The sequence below is a fragment of the Cucumis melo genome, chromosome 3 (genome assembly GCF_025177605.1).
Source record: "Cucumis melo cultivar AY chromosome 3, USDA_Cmelo_AY_1.0, whole genome shotgun sequence".
Lineage (NCBI taxonomy): Eukaryota > Viridiplantae > Streptophyta > Magnoliopsida > Cucurbitales > Cucurbitaceae > Cucumis > Cucumis melo.
The window spans coordinates 25439359-25459220 of NC_066859.1; the positions used below are offsets into that span (position 1 = coordinate 25439359).

Here is a 19862-nt window from a genome sequence, read left to right on the forward strand (position 1 = left end):
ATAAAAAAAAAATTTAAAAATATATATAAGAAAAGTTTATAAAAGTTACACTTTTAGTTTTCAAACATTACCACAATTTTTTTAAATCAATTTTTGATAAGATGTAGATAGCAAAATAATTAAATTCACGAGTAAAAACAACCTTTAATAAACTTAACTCTAGAACAATTAAAATTTAAAAATAAAATAATTATCAAACAACACGAGATAGAAAATAAATTTGAAACAAATTCAAATATTTAATATTGAACCGTAACACAATGTTACGGAACAAGAGATGGTTAATGATAATTTATTCTTCCTTTTCAAAATTTTGCACTTAATTTGTATTCTTGGTTTGGTCTATAACTTTTAAATTAAGTTTCCATTTAATTTATGTTTAGTGCACAAGAGTTAAAAGTTGAGTTTGAATTGTTAAGTAACTATTGTAAGAAAGAAGTAATCGAAGGAGTTGACGTGAACGATATAAAATGAGAAATAAATTAATGTATTAAACATCACTGGGGAACTACCCGATGATTGAGTTTTTTAACCGTACAATCCAATCCAACTTATTCGATCGCTAACTGTTGCGTGACTCTTTCGTTGATTTGAACTTTTGAAAGAATAAATATAATATTTAAAACTTTAACAACAATAATAATAATAATAATAAAAAGAAAAAAAAAAGTAGAGGATTAAAAAAGAGTTGGTTGAAAAGTAGAGTATTAAATTTGAAAACAAAAAGAAAGTAAATTAGAAAAATTACCCTAAAAGGTTAAAATGATGCCACTTTCCGACAAAAAGGAACACCATGTTTTTCTGTACCATCACCTAAATTCCCCTTTTCTTTTCCATTTTATTTATTTATTTTTTCTCAAACTTATTTATTTATTTATTTATTACTATTATTATTTAGGGAACCACGTAAACTTCCAACCTCTCTTCTTCCTTTCTCTCTCATTGTATTTAATTTTACTGAATGCAATGTTTCCCTTTTTTTGTATTATCTATAAACCAATCATTTCATATCTAAAATGGAAAAAGAAAATAAAATAAAAACTACTTTTTTTAAAATTTTGTAAAAATATATATAAAAACAAAAAAACAAAATGAAAGTTTTGTTTGGTTTAACGGACAATCTTCTTCTTCTTCTGTTTGTGATTTTTGAGCAATAATTAGGTCAATTTGTATGTTCTAATTAGTTGAAAATAATGGGTTTTTAGGTGTATAGATTGATTAGTTAGTAATAGTAGTAACGATCTAATGGTGTAGTATTATAGGTATGCTCGTAAATGAAAATAGATCTTGAAATAATCTCGGAAGTAGATTTTTTTTTTTTGTCGTTGTAAGCGCATATTCCGATGGTAGTTCAAACATACTGTTCAAGGGTTAATTAAACTCTATTGTCAAAGTAGCGATCTAACTCATTTGACAAGAAATGTGCCATCCAATGTATAGAATTGTGTAAACCAACTACGCAAGATCTCGATTGAAACCCTAGTCGATGGCGACATGATGGCCCTATTGGATGGTGACCATCCGTGTGAGTGCTAGCACATCCTCTTTTGAATGGCACGATGTTGACACATTGCCGCCTCAAAGAAAAAAAGAGAAAAAGGCTATACATAACCCTATAAAAGCATCTAATGTAACCTTTATTCACATGTATTACATATACTAGCTAGCTATCGTCATGATTGTACTCGTTTGTTATTCACTCTGACCAAATTTTACTTAAGTGTTGTTTACTAGGCTAATTAGAATAGCTATAACGTTACATTTCGTTGAGTTTTGATATTTTCATTTACACGATCACGTTTACTTCAATTACGTCTATCTAGGGCTACATCGTCTACTACATGTGAAAAGATTTATCATACTTATTCTCCTGAAGCAAGAAATAAGGTATATGGAATATTATTATTATCATAAAGATTGGAGAAGGAATTTAAGAATTTATACCCAAACTCACTTTGTTGTTTATTTTATTTTTTTCCCTTTCCCTATTAGAAGCTATATTGCATTTAGTATCTCTATTATTTATGGGGTTATAACTTTAAGTTAAAATAGCTCAATACCACTATTAGTAAATAGCTCATTACTATTACACATACATACACTCACACACACACACATATATATGTAATATTTTCTCAAAATGTAAGAACTTAATTTAATATATATGTGCATTTATAATTTAGAAATGAAAGTGAAATATTAATTAGTATAAACTCTTTACATTTAGCATGCATCTATGTAATTACAAGTAGTTGTAATGCAATAATATGATGTTTGATACTACATGTTTTAATATTTCAAAAATCACACTGAAACTCAAAATTATAAGAATCTAATTTGTAAGTCAGACCATAAGGACATTTTGGTAATTTTACTTATAAAATAATTAATTTAAGAAAAAATATTTTTTGATCTTCAAAATTTTAACAATAGTTGCATTTGATACTAAAATAATAACTTGATGGCCATTTTAGTGTTTAAATTTTCAAGATAAAAAACTAGAGAATGCACATATTTTTTTTTTTAAGTTTTGAGACCAAAAAAAAAAAAAGAGTATTTTTAATTCCTTCTCTTTTTTTCCTTTTACGTAAGTTAAATTTGTGATGCGATAATTTAATGAAAATTTGTAATTAGTAATAGAAGAAAAGAAAGATAAAGAAAGTGAGTAGGACCGATCCAAACATTAAACAAAGCCCACGTTGAAAACACAAACAATTAATGCATATCATATAGGTCATATATATAGGATTTATATACCTTTCAACAAGTAGTTGAAAAATTATTATGGGTTTGTGTCATGGGGTTTTATCAAAATAATTATAAAAAAAAAGTTTTCATCAAATACACATCTTATTTTATACGATTAGTTACTTTAGATTTCACTAGTTGTTATGTGAAAGAGATTATATGTACAAGATTTTGATAGTGTTCGGTTAGAAATCTAGTTGATTCTCAGGTTTAGGTTTTGGGGACATGACTTTGTTGGTTAAATGAGTTAGCATGCAATAAGTTGATTGGTCTCATTTATGAAAACCTTATTTGGCTCTAAGAATCTAAGTTATTGGATTCTATATTCTTTCGCTTTACTTTAAATTAGTGATATCAATTCGGAAGGAATTCGTGTTAGCAACTAATTAAACACTTGTGTGATGCTCATTGATTTTGGAGAGATTCTCCTATGTAGAAGGTTAGAGGCAAAAATTGCATAGTTATGTAATTAATTATGATGCAACTAATTAAAATCTTACCCAATTGTGTGCATAATCTCTCAAATAAGATCATAATATTATTGAATTTGAACACTTATGGAAAGGGTTTCGATAGCAATTCGAACGTTCATCATTACTATAAAATTAGACTTTAATATCAATTTAAAACTTACAAACTTGAACTATTATTTCAACCCCAATTTTACGTTGATCACGATTATATATCCGTTTTTAGAATTTTCAACCGACATCAAAACTCAAATTTTTAATAGTTAGGAGTACTCTTCTTTCCACAAGGTACAAACATGATGTATAGAACGATTTTGTAGAGTACTGGAAATATATTTTTTTAAAAATCAAACCAATAATTAGCAAAATTTTTAATTAATTGATTATAAAGAAAATTCGAAGAAATGTTTATTATTATTATTTTCCATATAAGCAATTAATTAATTAATTAATAGTAGGTTACCAACTTGAACTATTATTTTGAAGTAGGTTTTTAATAATTTGATGGCTGTTGGGTGAGGAGTAGTGTCCTCCCAATTTTAATGCCCTAAGCTAAGCATATATATTTAATTAGGCTATTAAAATTTCTAATCACAATCCATTTTATTTTGTATATTATGCTCTATGGGCCTATTTTCAATCTTTTTATTGCAATTTTATGATATATATATATACATAGGAATAAATATTTGTAAAATTAATACGACAAATATGAACTCATACATGTTTTTGCATCCACAAACGTGTTCAATCAATAAAAATAAAATAATTTTATAATTTATTGTGTTTACCATCTTTTTCAATGCACAGAAATCAATACATCTATCTTCAAAACGGTCTGAACTAAAAGTGGTTGGCCGAAGTCAGTTTGAAGATTTACTAAACCAATCTTAACCAATTCATTGGTGATTTGGTCAAAAACCAACTCGGACCCAACAATGCTCTCTCTCCTAAATTTACTAAATTTTGTTTACTATATTACAAAAATATTATTATTTTAAAATAAAAATAAACAAATTATTACATTATCTTATTTAGTCAATTAACTATATTAGTTCATTTTGAAAATTGTGTTTTTTTTTTCTTTTCTATTTTAATCTTAATTTAATTAAACATTATCTCTTTTTTTTTTTCAAAGTATAAAAATTTGAATAAATAAAGAATGAAAAGTGACATTTTAATTCTTATAACTGAAAATCTTTTAGATGCTCAAAAAGGATTTCATACGACATAAGGTTGAAAAAACCATATCCTTGTGATTTATAGAAAAATCTAAATTAAGGTTGAATTAACTTTTTCTTTTAACTTAGAGTTCGAAAAACAACCAACAAAATCGTAAGTCAATTATATTCGAGTATGGTTTAATAATATAGTATCGGATATTATCTTAGTTACTAGTGACTCGACCTTCTGCTCTTCGACTATTTAAATTGAAAAAAGAGAAAAACAAACAATATCTATTATATTAACGATTAAAACTAACTATATAAAATCAAACCAAAAAAAACTAAATCGAACCAAATTAAAATTAATTAAATCAACTATTAACCCACATAATTTTAGTCTGAAATTTGATGAAAAAATACATTTAACCGATTCATATTTGTTCTAAAATTTATAAAAAAAATCTTTGTCTTTTATTCTTTTGAATTATTTGTGTGATATGAAGAACAGTTGTGGAAACAAGAGATTTGATTCTTCTACATTTGAAGAAAAAAATATATCAATATATTAATTTATAGACAATTTGGTAATAATCTAATACTTGAAATGTAAATTTGCGTTCTTTTGTGATATTTTGAAATTTTTTTAATTTTAATCTCTATATTTTTAATTTTTTTTTTATTTTAGTGCTCATACTTTCAATAAATCTTAAAATTAGTTCCTTCAAAGTTAACTTTTACGAAGATTGATTAAATAATAACAATAATTTTCTCAAATAAAATAGGAACGTTTGCAAAAATAGCAAAAAAATTTATTATAATAGAGTCCATGTCGCTACATTTTTTAAATTATAAAAGTAACAAATTTAAAAATAGATAGCTCTTTGATAGTCACCTGATATATCTAATTATTTGTCATATTTACGATGTGCAAAAAGAAAAAAAAAAGTGCTATAAGTTCCTTTTTTCTCAATTTTTTTGTCGATGCAATTTTTCAATAAAACATAAAGAATTAAAATAACACCAAGAGTCATAAACTAAGATGAGAGAATAAATCTAAAAGTTACTAAAAATAGAAAAACTAAAATTATATTAAAGAGACATTTTAAAATATAACACAATAAAGAAAAATATTTTAAAAAATATATAGCATAAATTTTTAAAATATATTTAGTAAATATTTTGAATGGAAAAAAACAATTAAAATAAAATAGAAATATGAAAAAATAGAAAGAAAAAAAAAAGGGAATGAATAAAATAGAAATGAAATGAGGCATAGAGATCACGTGGTTGATTGAAGGGAATATTAGAAAAAGGAAAGAGAGAAGAAGGGATAGAGAAAGGGGAACTAATCGGAATCTTTTTTCTTTTCTTTTCTTTTCTTTTCTTTTGTTTTGTTTTGTTTTGTTTTGTTTTGTTTTGTTTTTAATTAATAAGCTAACTTGATTCTAAAGCAATAATGTCATTTTCACCCCCACACCCCTAAACTATTTCCTTTTTAACATTACCAACCATTTCTTCTTCTTCCATTATCTTTTTTAACATATATCAAATTATCGAGATAAATTATTGTGAATGCAAATTAGGGTCTTACTTTTTAGCTCCCTACTCTCACTCCTTTCTCTTTTTTTATGTGTTTAAGTCTCTCTGCTTGTTACCTCTCTATTCTTCATCGCTCTTTGTTCTATAGTAGCGAGAGCCTCCACACGCATGCATGATAATGTGGTTTTTAGCTTTTTCTTCTTTTTTATCTTCTTCATCGCTTTCTTGTTGTGCAGATGATGATGCAAGTAAAAGGTCACAATCCTTAAAACTTAAAGATAAAGTGTATGCCCAATTTGTTGAAGAAACCAATTTCTCTTATGACTTTACAATTTATATATTTTGGATTCCCTTCAAAAATAAAAAAAAAAAAAAAAAAACATGCCTAATTTCAATACCTAGTGGTTCCCTCTTGCCTAAAAACCCACCGTAAGATGTATGAACTAATTTCTCTTTTCCATTTTTACCCAAACAACCATCCTCAAATGTCTTACAATCTTACCAAAATAGAACCCTTAGTTTAGTTATGTTAATCAAAATTTTCACATGCCGACAATCACACAATGTTTCTTACTAAAATCATATCATTTCAATTCTTCACAAGAAAGAAAGTTCGTTTAATTTTCTTCTCGAGCAAAGAGATTTTCGAAGGATTAATAGAAAAAGAAGCATAAAAATGTTTAAAAGATAGTAATTAATATCATAAGTATTATATATATATATATATATATATATATATATATATATATATATATATATATATATATATATATAGTATAGTGGATGGAATGGACGTTAAAGATGGACCAAACCTTAACCCAAACCTAACATATAGTTGAGGATGTGATCGATATTAAAATTTGTTTTCAGTTTTGGTGGGTCGTAGGAGCCCATTTGAAGGACACGTGTTGCGAAATTAAGCACTACCCCACGTTGTCAATTCAAAGAGATTTTGGAGATTTTCAACTTTTTGGTAAGTGGAGGGAAAGCATAAGGCAATGCCCATTGCCCACACACATAATATATATATATATATATATATATATATATATATATATATATATATATATATATATATATATATATATATATATATATATATATCTTTTTAATTAATTAATTTGCTTATCATCATCAAATGATCTTAACCTTTCTTTCTTTTTAAACCATAAATATTAATTTACCTAATCAAATCTTACAATAAGATATTTCCTTAATTATATTATTATTATTATCTAATCAAATAATTATTTGAAATCATGTCACTTCCATTTTAAATTAATTAATTAATTATTGACTAAAAGAAAAAAAAAAAAAAAAAGGAAGAAAATGTTTTTTTTTTTTTTCTTATCATAAGTGTGAATGATTGTATTATTAAAATGGAGCTTTGTGTAAGGTTGAAAGGTGGTCAATATTGGAAATGATATCTCAAGACTTCTTTTTTTACTAAATAAAGTAAAGCTTTAGTTTTCATAATTCAGATAATTTTGGTTACATTTTTGTGGTAATTTAATAATCTCTATCACAAAGAAAAAGAAAAAGGAGAAAAAAAAAAAAACACAATCATGACATTATCTTCAAACAAATAAAGTGGTAGATGGGCCATTCTTTTTTGGGCTTTCTACACACTTGAGGTAATTCTATTTAACATATAATAATAATCGAAAACGATGACAAATATAAATAAAGTCGGAGGAGGTTAAATCTCAAATCTACGACGATAGTTATACAAAAACAACTTTGAGGAATACTTACAAATAGGTAATGAGTTATACTCATTTGCAAAAATACCTGATATATATATCTAGATTTTAAGACATGAAATTAGAATCTTAGAAACTTATTAGTAGTTATATTTAAAAGTTGTTTAAGCAACTAAATAGAACAGACTTAAAAGCTTAGGAACTAAACTTGTAATTTAACGGTTTATTTTTAACGTAACTGTTATAGAAATAATAAATCAAAGTACCTATGTTGTATGGGAATGTTTAGATATATATATATATATATACATATATATATATAAAGGTAGGAGTAATGTTGCTTAAAATATTTTTGAAATAGAAAAAGTGTTGGTATGGATTGTAGCACTAGTGTGGGTTGGTATGTATATATATGTGTGTGTGTGGGTGAATGAGATGGAAATATTGGTGTGTGGTTCCCGCCACCTACAAAATCCAAATGACACTACATAACCTTCAACCTAAGTTCTATTTTCTAAATAAATCTTGTTTTAATTTTTATGCTATTTTATGTTTCCTTTTTAAAAATTTGACTTATAACAATGTCTCGTTAACGTTTGTCTATGCATTAATAGGAGTCCATTAATGTAAGCGTGATTGTTGTAATTTATATAGTTCGATCATCAACTAAATTCATACTCCAATGATTCGATTCTTGTTAGATACATCTCCTACGGGTGATTGTTGAAGCATGTACGAGTGATTACCTGATTCTTCTATAGTTATTTATGATTGAATAGAGTCATTCTAGTACTTGCATGTATTTAATATTATGACCTGTCTTTTTACCATGCATAGGTTTAACAAATAAGCTTTCTCAGAGTACTTTCTCGTTTCAAGCAACTATGATTTTCTAACCATTCCTAGTAACAAGGGGTGTACAAGAACTATACAGGTTTTCAAAGAAGATACCCATTGAACTTCCTCACTTTCTATAAGATCAAAACATTTTGTAAAATACACCAATATTGAAAATAGGGTAGCCAAAAAAGAGATTACTCAAATGGTATATGTATAACACGAGACAGATCATTGGAATAATGAGCTTGCTGTTGTAGTTATAATTTGACAATCGACCACTCCTGCATGTTACAACAATCGCCTAAAGAGGACGTATCAAGTATGGGTCAGGTCGTTGGAGATCGAACTTGACGACCAAAATAACACTAAAAAGTGGTTATAGCATAAGGGAATAATTTGCACACAAAGTTTCTCTTATCGTACATTTTATAGAGAATAATACTATTAATATAGATAACATTTATAAAACGCTTTTTCACAAAATAAATAAATAAATAAATAAAATAACTATCTATTTGATAGGTATGAATATAAAAATTGTAGCAGGAATAATATAAATCTTAATTTTTTAATCTCACCTATAGAGATAGTTTAATAGATAAATGAATAGAGACAGTACCAAAGTATTTTAATTAATAACAATAATCTTTCCATCTATTTAATAAGCAAAGGATGTGAGAGTAAATTGGAACAAGAAATTCATATATCTAATTAATTACATTTTTATCGATTATTCTCATCACTAATCCATAATAACATTTCGGTAACAATTACACAATAAAGTTTCTCAAATCTAATATCTTTTTTAGTCAACCTTATAATCAAAGAGTGATCCTTTGTTTCCATTTTTACCCTCCAAATAGTAATCTCTACACTAAACCATCCAATACCTAATAAAGATCTTAATAAGAATATGAACAAGAACAAAGGTTCTAGGAATTAACCTGCATTTTGATTTCACTCCATCTTTCAAGCAAAAGCAGGCAAGTCCTTGAGCCATGGATCCAGTGGCTTCCCCACAGAGTAAACAATGAAACCAATGCGTCTCAACTGCACAACATCGACAATGTTGCGACCGTCAAACACGAATGAAGGCTTTTGCATATCGTCGTAGATTCTTTGGAAATCAAGTTTCTTAAACTCGTCCCATTCAGTTAGAATGCAGACTCCATGAGCATCTTTTGTTGCTTCATAAACATCCCATTCGACACTTACTTGTTTTATAGCTGTCGGGCTCATTGGCTGAAGATGAGCCGGATGATCCCAATCGAACTTCTCTATTGAAAGGTCTCTTTCGATGTGGTCTGCAGAAACTTGTGGATCATATATGCTTAGCTTCGCTTTTTCACCTAACAAACCTTTGCACACATCAATGGCCGGTGTCTCTCTAGTGTCTCCAGTGTCTTTCTTGAATGCGAATCCGAGGATGGCTATCTTCTTGCCTGAGATGGTGTTGAACATGGATGAAACCACTCGATTGACAAATCGGGACTTTTGGTAGTCGTTTATTCTGATGACATGTTTCCAGTAGTTTGCTACCTCTGGAAGGCCATTGCATTCACAAATATACACCAAGTTTAAAATGTCTTTCTGGAAACAAGAACCGCCAAAACCTACACTCGCATTCAAGAACTTCGGGCCAATTCTTGAATCCATACCAACCGAATGCGATACTTCACTGATATCTGCACCGGTTGCCTCACAGAGAGCGGAAATGGCATTCACTGAAGAAATCCTTTGAGCTAAAAAGGCATTGGCAGCTAGTTTAGATAGTTCAGCAGACCATAGATTAGTGCACAGAATGCTCTCAACAGGCACCCAGTTAGCATACACATTTTTTAGTTTCTCTATCGCCTTAATTCCCTCCGGAGTTTCCCGTCCACCGATAAGAACCCTGTCGGGAGTAAGAAGGTCTTGAATAGCAGTTCCCTCAGCAAGAAACTCAGGGTTTGAGAGTATTTGGAAGTTAATCCCTTCGCTGTTGTGAGTCAGTATCTTTTCAATAGCCTCAGCTGTCTTCACAGGGACAGTAGATTTTTCAACCACAATCTTGTCCGATTTCGAAACATCGGCGATCATCCGAGCAGCACTTTCCCAATACGTAAGATCAGCTGCTTTACCAGCTCCAAGGCCCTGAGTTTTAGTTGGTGTATTGACAGAAACAAAGACTATATCAGCCTCACCAACGTGTTTCTCAACATCACAGCTAAAAAACAGATTCTTCCCTCTGCATTGTTTCACCACATCTTCAAGGCCCGGCTCGTAAATAGGAAGCTGTTCGCTATTCCAAGCATTGATCCTCGAAACCGAAATATCAACTACAGTTACCTCGATGAAGGGACACTTCAGAGCAATCACCGCCATTGTCGGGCCACCGACATAGCCAGCGCCAATGCAACAGATCTTCACCATTTCTACTTGATTCAAACAACAATCAGATGCAAATGAAAGCAGATTATTACCTAAACCAAATGCAACTAAACATAATCTCTAATTTTCTCATCAAGAAGTCCACAAAACACATCTCCATTCCATAATCCAAATTCCAAACTACTTAAACCCTAAATCCTTCCAACTCTAATAGGGAACTAAATCTTGGTATAACAAAATAGTTAAGACCTAAAAATGCAAGCAATCAATTCAACAATCAAAAATCCCTCTAAAATCTCAGTTTTCACAACAGCATTCAACATTCAGACCTAAAATAGATTCACCCACCTACAGAAGTTTTGTTACTAGGCAAAATCAAACTCAAAGCAAGCAAAACCCAGAACACAAAAAACACAAGACAACATTAACAAATCCAGGAGAACCAAGATGAATGTCTGTTCAATCTTAGAACAGAGATTATCATAGAGGAATAAGGGGAAATGAAATCTTGAGATGAGGAACAAAGAAAACATTACCTCGAACCTTTTAAGACACCCAAAATTCATTTGCAAAGAATGATGTAATACATTCATTACATATATAGGCCAAGAACATTTTGCGATTCAATGCATAAAGATTTTTGTCTTTTACTAAGAAAATGGTCCACTTGGTCCTTTGTATATTTACTCAAAACCTATAAATTTGTCCAATTATCGACCGGTTTTGATTGCTCTACCTTCCTCGTTCCTAAGAACTGAAAAGATGATTAGATAGGTGATACCATACCTTGTCTTTAGTCCTTCAAAATTTATTCTTTTTGTACGATATTTTTTAATACAATGTTGGAGATTTAAACCACGATTTAAGTTTCGATTGAGCTAAATTTTTTTTAGACTATTTGATTCAAAGTTATTAAAAATATGTTTGAGAATAATTTTTAACATTTTTAAAACAATTTTAGAAAGATAAACAAAAAAAGAAACATACATACATACAAATATTCAATCTTGGACTTATCATAAAAATATTCTTATTCCTTGTTTAAAGTGTACTTATGTGAAAAGCATTTAAAACATGATATCAGATATCAAACTCATCACCAATGCGTGCCCTCTTGTATATTTTTGTTTTGCAATGACCTTATGTGGGTTGTTAGACATAGGGTCACAATAAGAAAAGATAAGTAGTTAATTACTGAATTCCATGAAAAGATTGTTATTATAAAATTTGGTGGAGAGACGAGTTTCAAATGAGAATGATTGAGAATGTTCCAACATATAACATATAACGATACATATATATATATACATATATAAATATATATATATATTATTATATCATTCTAGATAGGACAATGATATGTCCAAAAACAAAGTGCAAATAATTTATTGTCTTCTTGTCTTGGTAACCGATGAGGTGGAAGCAAAATGTAATATGATTTCACATACATGTGATGTGTCTAGATATTAGAGTACGTACAAGATCTGCTTATTGAAATGATAGTACTATTTAACAAAAATACTTAACTCAAAGGTTCAATCTTCTTATAGGAAAAAAAAGGAAAGAAAAAAAAAAAGGTAACCGACCATCGACATAACATTTTATTTTTGTTTTAATTTGACCCTAAATTTAAGATTTATACTTCTAATATCTATTTTTTCACCCCATACTCAATTTTCGATTTTTACATTTACGCCTATCAAAATTTAGACACTAAACGCGATTTAGACACTAAATTCAAATCGCAAGAGTAAAATTATAACATTTTGAAACTTAAATACTAAATTGAAACCAAAATCCGAAAGTAAAAAGTGTAACATTTTAAAATTTAAGAACCAAATAAAATAACACAAGGTCTATTATATGTATATTCATCCTTAATTATTGAGGAGTGCAATTCTACCATCATGGTTGCTTTTACAAGAAAATGGAAGTAGTTATATAAAGGTAATTAACATATACTTCTGTTCCTGTTGATACAAGTTCTCACCGTTTATATATATTATATATATGTATTGCCGAACTAAAAAATTTCATGACATTTTCACATTTACCAGCAGAAATTAAAGCGAACAATTAGGACAACTCAAACTATAGCCAATGACAACAAAAACAAAAGCATCAAACACTGTAGAATTACCCTTCTTTCATATTATCAGACTTCTAAGAAGCCAAGAAATTCTTGAACCATTGAACCGAGTCCTTGGGGTATCTCTTCAGCTTATCCTTGTAATCAACGAAGTAAAGGCCAAACCTTGAAGAGAAACCAGCTGCCCACTCCCAATTATCCAATAGAGACCATACGAAATATCCTTTCACATTGCAACCGTCTTCCCTGCAGTGCACACAAACCATATTGCATGACTAGACAAGTAAAATCTCCATTGACACTTGAAGAACAAGAAGAAAGAACTCACTTAATGGAGGCCAAAAGGTTTGTTAAGTAGCCGTCGTGGTATCTGATCCTCTTCTCATCCTTCAATGCTTCTTTGATTGGTTTGAATGGGTCATTTGGGTCGTCCATCCCTGTTATAAACCCAATAACAATGAGTCAGAACTTTACTTTTTGTCAAAATTTTGTGTACTTCGTAGAGCTTTGTATTTACCATTTTCAGTGATGATCACTAGTGGGTTTCCATAGTTGTTCTTGATGTAATTCATCAAACTTCGCAACCCACGAGGAACAATGTATAACCATATTGAATTTGCCTGCAAGTTCATAAAAAGAAAAGATGGAGAAATTAGAATAGATTAGAGTCTTCGTTTTTTTTTTTTTTTCATCTTCTGGTTTTGCCAAAGATTAAAAGCAGTATCCTACCCTTTCTGCAATAGTTTTCAAACCTTTGAATGCTGCATAAACAAGAAACAGAACCAAGGGAGAGTATTAAAAAGGGTAAACTTCAAATTCTGATTCCGATATTTCTAAAGTATTCAAAAGAGGTGGTGATGATCAGATTAAGAGTTCTTACGAACGGTTAAGGCGCCGGAATCAGCAATGGAGTCATTCAGGGTGACCCCAATAATGTTTGAGCGGTTGTGATAAGCATAAAATGTGGTGTAGTGATTTATACCAACAAAATCCTGAGACCCTTTCACCAAAGCCGCCTGCGACGGGGAAAACGTCGGTAGTCGCCCTCCAACTCTGCTTCTCATGGAGGTTGGATAATCTCCAAAGATCAACGGGTTGAGAAACCTGAAAGTGAATGAACATAAATCCCAATATGATCACCACCATTTCACCAACAGAAATAGAAAGAAACTGAAACAAATTGCTATGAATCATCACCATCCAAGCTGAAAATCTTGAGCCCTTTTGGCTGCTTCAATATCTTCAGTGGAATTCGAACCTGGTTCAAACCAGATAACATCGAGCGACATCCCAATCACTCCCTTCTGTATCCTCTGCAAAAATTCCACACTCTTTCATCAAAACATTCCACAATCACAAACAAATCAAACCAAAAAGCAGAAACAGAGCAATGCATCTGAGGAATATGGAAAATAAATCTTTTTATAGGATTTTCTTTCTTTCTTTCTTTCTTTCTTACCTTGTACTTTCTTCTGTAAATATCGGAGACAGTAGCATGAGAGAGGAGAAGATTATGGCCAACAATGTAAGGCTCGGTAGCAGAGTTGCCATCCCGACAAGTTATGTGACCAAGAATGGAGCAACGTCCCGGCGCCTGGAGACCGAGATCGTAACCCTGTGTAGCGAAGGTATGTGGTTCGTTGAAAGTAATCCAATGCTTGACTCGATCGCCGAACTTCTGAAAGCATGTTTCGGCGAAAACCGCGAAATCGTTTCTGCAATCTCGAAGGTGTGAATTGAAATGGAATAGGGGTGAGGGTTAGGGGTTTAGGGAATTACTTACATGATTTGGGGACTGAGCCAGCCAGTGTATTTGTCTTCTAGGGCTTGAGGAAGGTCCCAGTGATAGAGAGTGACATAGGGCTGGATTCCTGCACGATTCAAACAACATTGAATTGGAATGAGAATGAGAAAAGGGAAAAACAATGGAAATTTGAAAAATGGGTAGCTTGAAGATGAAGATTCATAATTTCATACCATTGGCTAAGAGAGCATTGATGAAATTGTTGTAGTGAGCAACTCCAGCTTCATTGATCTCTCCACTTCCATCTTATATATATGAACCAAAATCACATCACACCTTATTAATTATTTTTACTTCATTATTAATAATCTTTGTTTCATACCTATAATATCTCAATATTTTAAAAAAACAAATAACATTTTTTTGTTTTAAATTTAAAAGATTTTAAAGGAGTTTTTTTTCTTTTAACCAAAATATTTATACAAAAACACGAACAAAAAATCAATCATAGGTGTTAATATTTTGTCTACTTTACTGTTTTATAATCATAGGTGTCAAATTTTTATTTAGGCTAAACCACAAAGTTTTAGTCAATATGATTTTAAGAAGGGGTTTTTTAAAATATAATAAGCGGAAAAATATTTAAAAGTATACAACCACAAATATTTTAGTGTTTATATTTATGAAATTTGTCCTTTCTATGAAAGTTAAAAGTTTAGTTTTATAGTTTTAAAAGCTAGAATTTTATCGAATTGTAAAAACCGAAATCATCTTTATTGTAAGGAATATTTACGAAGATATTATCAAACTATAATGACTATATTTTTTTAATTGTAACAAAATAAACTAAATCTTAACGTTATTCAAATCATAAGGACCAATTTTACGATTTAGCTTTATATTTAATATAATCAATTAACTTTTTATACATAGAAATCTACCATACACAAAGTCAAATGTTCAATATCTATTAAACCATTTGAAAGTTTAAAAATCAAATAAACACAAAACATTTTTCGGATCATTAAAGTTTCCACTTAATGCGTTACTTTCGTACTTGAATTAAAAAAGTTCCTAAACTTTTTATTTTACTCGCGCTTTTATTTTTGCCTAATAAATTAATGACATATTTCATATTTATTAAATTCAAGAATTCTAGTAAACATGTTAGGAACATCAGGTAGTTAATCTTAGTTAAATTAAATAAAAATAATAACAAAAACTATATATTGAACTAAAAAAGAATATAAAAAAAGAAAAGAGGAAGAATTACTTGGGAAGATCCGAGACCAAGCAATGGAGAATCGGTAGGCATCCATACCCATATCCTTCATAAGTTTAATATCTTCCTGTTTCCAAAATTTTCACTTTTATTTATTTAAATTATTCTAATAACATTTAATAATTTGGACTTTTTCTTTTAAAAAAAAAAAAAAAAGTTCATATATATGTAGACGAATGTGTGGTTACCGGATACCGGTGGTACTGGTCCACTGCCACGTCTGCATTACTGAAATCAACCACCTTTCCTGCATCATTTCATAGTATAAAACTAATTTATTATAGAACTTTTTTTTTTTTCTTTTTTTTACATTTTTCAATTTCCATTTCATTTTTAATTTAAAAAATCTTGTTCTTCAACTTCTATTGTCGCATTCAAATGAGGTTACGATAACAAAAAAGAATAAAGAAAAACTAAAGAATAAAGCATTTGATTTTGTCGTAAAATATAAATGGTAGAATAATTGTTCTAATATCAAAACTATTGAAATTCATTTATAAATTTAGCAAAATGTTCGGATCTATTATTTATTAGTATTTTCAATCTTTATTAATGATATGCAATAGAATTTTATTATATTGGGTGATTCTAAGAAAAAGAAAAGGTAAACCAAAGATGAAACTTAAATTTTTCCTAAACTTCTTAATTTATTTCTCAACGTATTTATAATAATAAATAATAAATAATTACCAAATGAATGAGAAAACTTGTCCCAAATTGTGGGTCCCCTTCCGTCCTCCTTTACAGCGCCTTCATACTGTATTCAAGTAGAGTTAAAAACATAAAACTGCAATGAGTACTGGAGTCAGAAAATTACGTATGGGGACATCAATAAAAATACCGTAAAAGTTACCCATAATTTTGTAGCCATAACTAATTTAATACATATTATAAGTGTTCTATACCATCATTTCATGTATATATATGGTTACGAGGCTAAAAAATATACTATTCTAAATATGCATATAAACCTGATTTTGAATATTTTAGAAATCTTAGTCTCGTATGTGTTGTTCTCATAAATTGATTTTTATATAAATTTTATTAGAATTAGAGGTGTGTTTATTTTTTAAGATGGTGATTTGGTGGTCTCTATTGTTAATTTTCTTCTAAAACATCTCTTCCTTTTGTTATAAAGTTAATAATACAAATATATTATCGATAAAAGTATTATGATTTATAACCGTACAAAATATTAAAAAGATTTAGAAAAATTAAAAGCTTCAATTATATAATGCCTTTATCCTTAGAAATACTATCTTGTATTTCCGACTTTGCAATTAATTAAAATAAATATATAATTAAGTAATAGAGCTCTAAAATTTATTTGAAAATTAGGTAAAAGGAAAAAAGAAAAGTGAACGAAATTTTCCATTGAGATGCAAGAATGAAAATTTAGGTCAAGTTTCTATTGTTTTTGGCTTTTTACAATGAACTTCAACTTGACACACATTTCTAACACTATATTGATCCTCAATAATATTGATTATATTTCAACTTTTCAAATACTCCATAAAAATACTTGGGTGAATGCTATTTCAATTTCACCCTTTTAATATTTATCCACGAAAACAGAGCTCATATTGATATTTTTTTTCTTTTTCTATTTTAATCACTTAAAATTTTTCTTCAGGAAACAAAATTGTGAGACTTTTTAGGATAATTTTCTAATACTTTTCTATCAATTATCAAATTACAAACTAGAGATTTTTTTTTTTTTTGCTTATTTTGGAAATGTCTTTTTTTTTTCTATAAAGAGAAAACTTGTTTTCAAGTCATTTAAAAGTATATAACGTAATCACTTGATTTTAGAAAACAAAATAAAAGACGAAACAGTGATTTAAATTACTTAAAGCAAAAACGACAGAAATAAAGGCGTGCAAGAAAACAGAATTAACTCCCTCTAGAGAAAAACTGCAAAGGAACAATTCAGCTTTCCTCTTAAAACGATCTCCATGGAAAGATTAGTTACTTGAATGAATCTTCTTTCAAGTAATTTTCTTTTCTAAATTTCTTTATCCCTATCCAGTTATCTTTCTAATTTACAATAATTAATAAATTTATGTTTGGGACGTTTTCAAAAATCAAAAAATAAATTAAAGTTTTTACTAAACATAACAAAATTCCAAATTATATTATAATAAAATTTTAGCGTTTATAATACATAAAATTTAATATTTTGTTATTATAAATGTTATCTGCAGTGTCTAGCAAAGAATGGATCCAAAACTAATGCTACCAAAGAACATAACCAATAGGTTGGATTTTTTTGGACCAATATTATTATTAATTTGGTTCTCGGTTTTTCATGTTTTATTCTTTTTCTTTCGAAATCTTATTCTTATTTATACTTTGTGTTTGAATTTAGCATTTTTGCTAATATAAAATAAAAATTTGGTTTTGTTTTGTTTTGTTTTTTTTTTTTAACTGAAAATTAAAAATTTGTTTTTCTTTTATCGACATTTTACGGAATAAAAAATATAATTATAAAAATTTGTTTTTATTGCACTCCTAACTTTCGGTAATCAACTTTCCTGGCCCTTTCACATGTAAGTAAGTATACACTATACAGTATTAAATTCAAATAAGTATACAGGTAAGAATATATCATTAATTAAAATATAACATTAATTAATAATAATAATAATTTTAAAAAAAAAAAAACTGCACAAATTAAATCCTTGTCTCTTTCACATGTCAGAAAAATTCTATCCTTTCTATACTTTTCTTTTCTTTTTCTAGAATAACATTAATAACATAACATATTTTTTTCCTTTTTATGATTACAAATCAAATCCTTACCTCTTTCCTGTTTTCCTCTTCTTTTCAGAAATTATTTCAATCTATGCAGTGTTTCTTATGCCTAATAAACCAACAACCGCATGTGTGTTCAAAATATATTATTGGAGTAATATAATTAAATTTAAAAAGTTACAAATAATGTATTATAGATCTCATATTATTTTAATTCACGAGGTCCATATAAATGTTTATATTTCTAAAACTGGACAAATTACATAAACCCACCAAAAAGTTGGATCATAAATATCCCAATTGTACCCTCACACAAACTTCCTACTATAGAAACCGAATCCCAGACTTAAAAAATTGTAAAACTGGTATGAGTTTGAATTTGAGGGTTTGATTTCTATTGTTTGGTAGTCTAATTTCTAGAAATATATTTGTTTGTGGATTGTTTTTTCACGGAGTATATTATTTTACGGTATTTTCATCTCCAAATAATTTTATTATTTAACAAATCGTTTAGAAAACAATAAATAAATAAATAAATAAATAAAGGAACCTGAAAAGCAGAGGAGGCGGTTCCGAAAACAAATCCGCTCGGGAAACTGCTTCTGGTGATCTGCGCTGAACAAATCTGAATCCCTAAAACCACCATTACGACGACCACCACGCCGACGCCTTTGGTGGCGCCTCTTCCTCCGGCCATCATCAAGCCAAGAGAGAGAGAGAGAGAGAGAGAGAGGGAATTGAAATTTTTGGTTTAGGAATGGGAAGAGTTGGAGATTTGCGTCGGAAAAATTGAAGTGGATTTGAAGAAATGGAGAGAGAGTGTGAACGGAGAGTGAGGGTGGCGAAGGTGGGGGGGAAGAGCGTCAAAGAGAGAAGGAATTTATGGCTGTCCTTTTTAAAATTGGCAGCGCAATTAGCTTTTATGTGGAAATCCAACTAAAAAGAAAGTCCCTCAGTTCACACGCCTTCCATTCATTTATATATACACTTTTTTTTTTTTGAAAAAAAAAAAAGAAATCACTTTATTATTATTATTATTATTATCCAATTATGGTTTTCTTAGGCCACAACGTATTGTTTGTTGTCATCAATCCTAACTTTAACAAATTTATCCGTTTATTTAATCTTTTTTAGGCTAAAGTATTAGTTTTTTTTTT

The 19862-nt window shown here is 29.0% G+C and overlaps 2 protein-coding genes across 3 annotated transcripts; both read right to left on the minus strand.

Moving 5' to 3' along the window:
• Positions 1 to 8491: 8491 nt before the first annotated feature.
• Positions 8492 to 11705, minus strand: LOC103488477 (UDP-glucose 6-dehydrogenase 3). 2 transcript variants are annotated; one of them, XM_051082105.1, is made up of 3 exons: positions 11373 to 11705; positions 9411 to 10880; positions 8492 to 8767 (listed from the first exon to the last, which is right to left on the minus strand). In XM_051082105.1, exon 2 carries the CDS (start codon positions 10876 to 10878, stop codon positions 9436 to 9438), a length of 1443 nt encoding a protein of 480 aa, XP_050938062.1. In that variant the 5' UTR covers positions 10879 to 10880; positions 11373 to 11705; the 3' UTR covers positions 8492 to 8767; positions 9411 to 9435. The 2 variants fall into 2 exon arrangements, with proteins under 2 accessions (XP_050938062.1, XP_008445466.1); XM_008447244.3 differs by lacking the exon at positions 8492 to 8767 and having other exon boundaries at positions 9169 to 10880.
• A 1042-nt stretch (positions 11706 to 12747) lies between these two features.
• LOC103488476 (beta-glucosidase 40) lies at positions 12748 to 19657 on the minus strand. Its single transcript, XM_051082106.1, has 13 exons — positions 19256 to 19657; positions 16642 to 16708; positions 16140 to 16198; positions 15943 to 16018; positions 14903 to 14974; positions 14709 to 14796; positions 14385 to 14640; positions 14123 to 14238; positions 13806 to 14029; positions 13655 to 13686; positions 13443 to 13545; positions 13254 to 13362; positions 12748 to 13171 (listed from the first exon to the last, which is right to left on the minus strand). Exons 1-13 carry the CDS (start codon positions 19403 to 19405, stop codon positions 13000 to 13002), a joined length of 1524 nt encoding a protein of 507 aa, XP_050938063.1. The 5' UTR covers positions 19406 to 19657; the 3' UTR covers positions 12748 to 12999.
• Positions 19658 to 19862: the final 205 nt, after the last annotated feature.

Bases quoted from the DNA above. Each gene is read 5' to 3' on its own strand.
- LOC103488477 (XM_051082105.1), bottom strand. From the start codon at position 10,878: ATGGTGAAGATCTGTTGCATTGGCGCTGGCTATGTCGGTGGCCCGACA.
- LOC103488476 (XM_051082106.1), bottom strand. From the start codon at position 19,405: ATGATGGCCGGAGGAAGAGGCGCCACCAAAGGCGTCGGCGTGGTGGTC. The intron at 14,975-15,942 runs GTAATTCTTCCT...CATATATATAAG, and splicing joins TTGGTCTCGGATCTTCCCAA to ATGGAAGTGGAGAGATCAAT. The intron at 13,546-13,654 runs GTAGGATACTGC...ATGAACTTGCAG, and splicing joins TGAAAACTATTGCAGAAAGG to GCAAATTCAATATGGTTATA.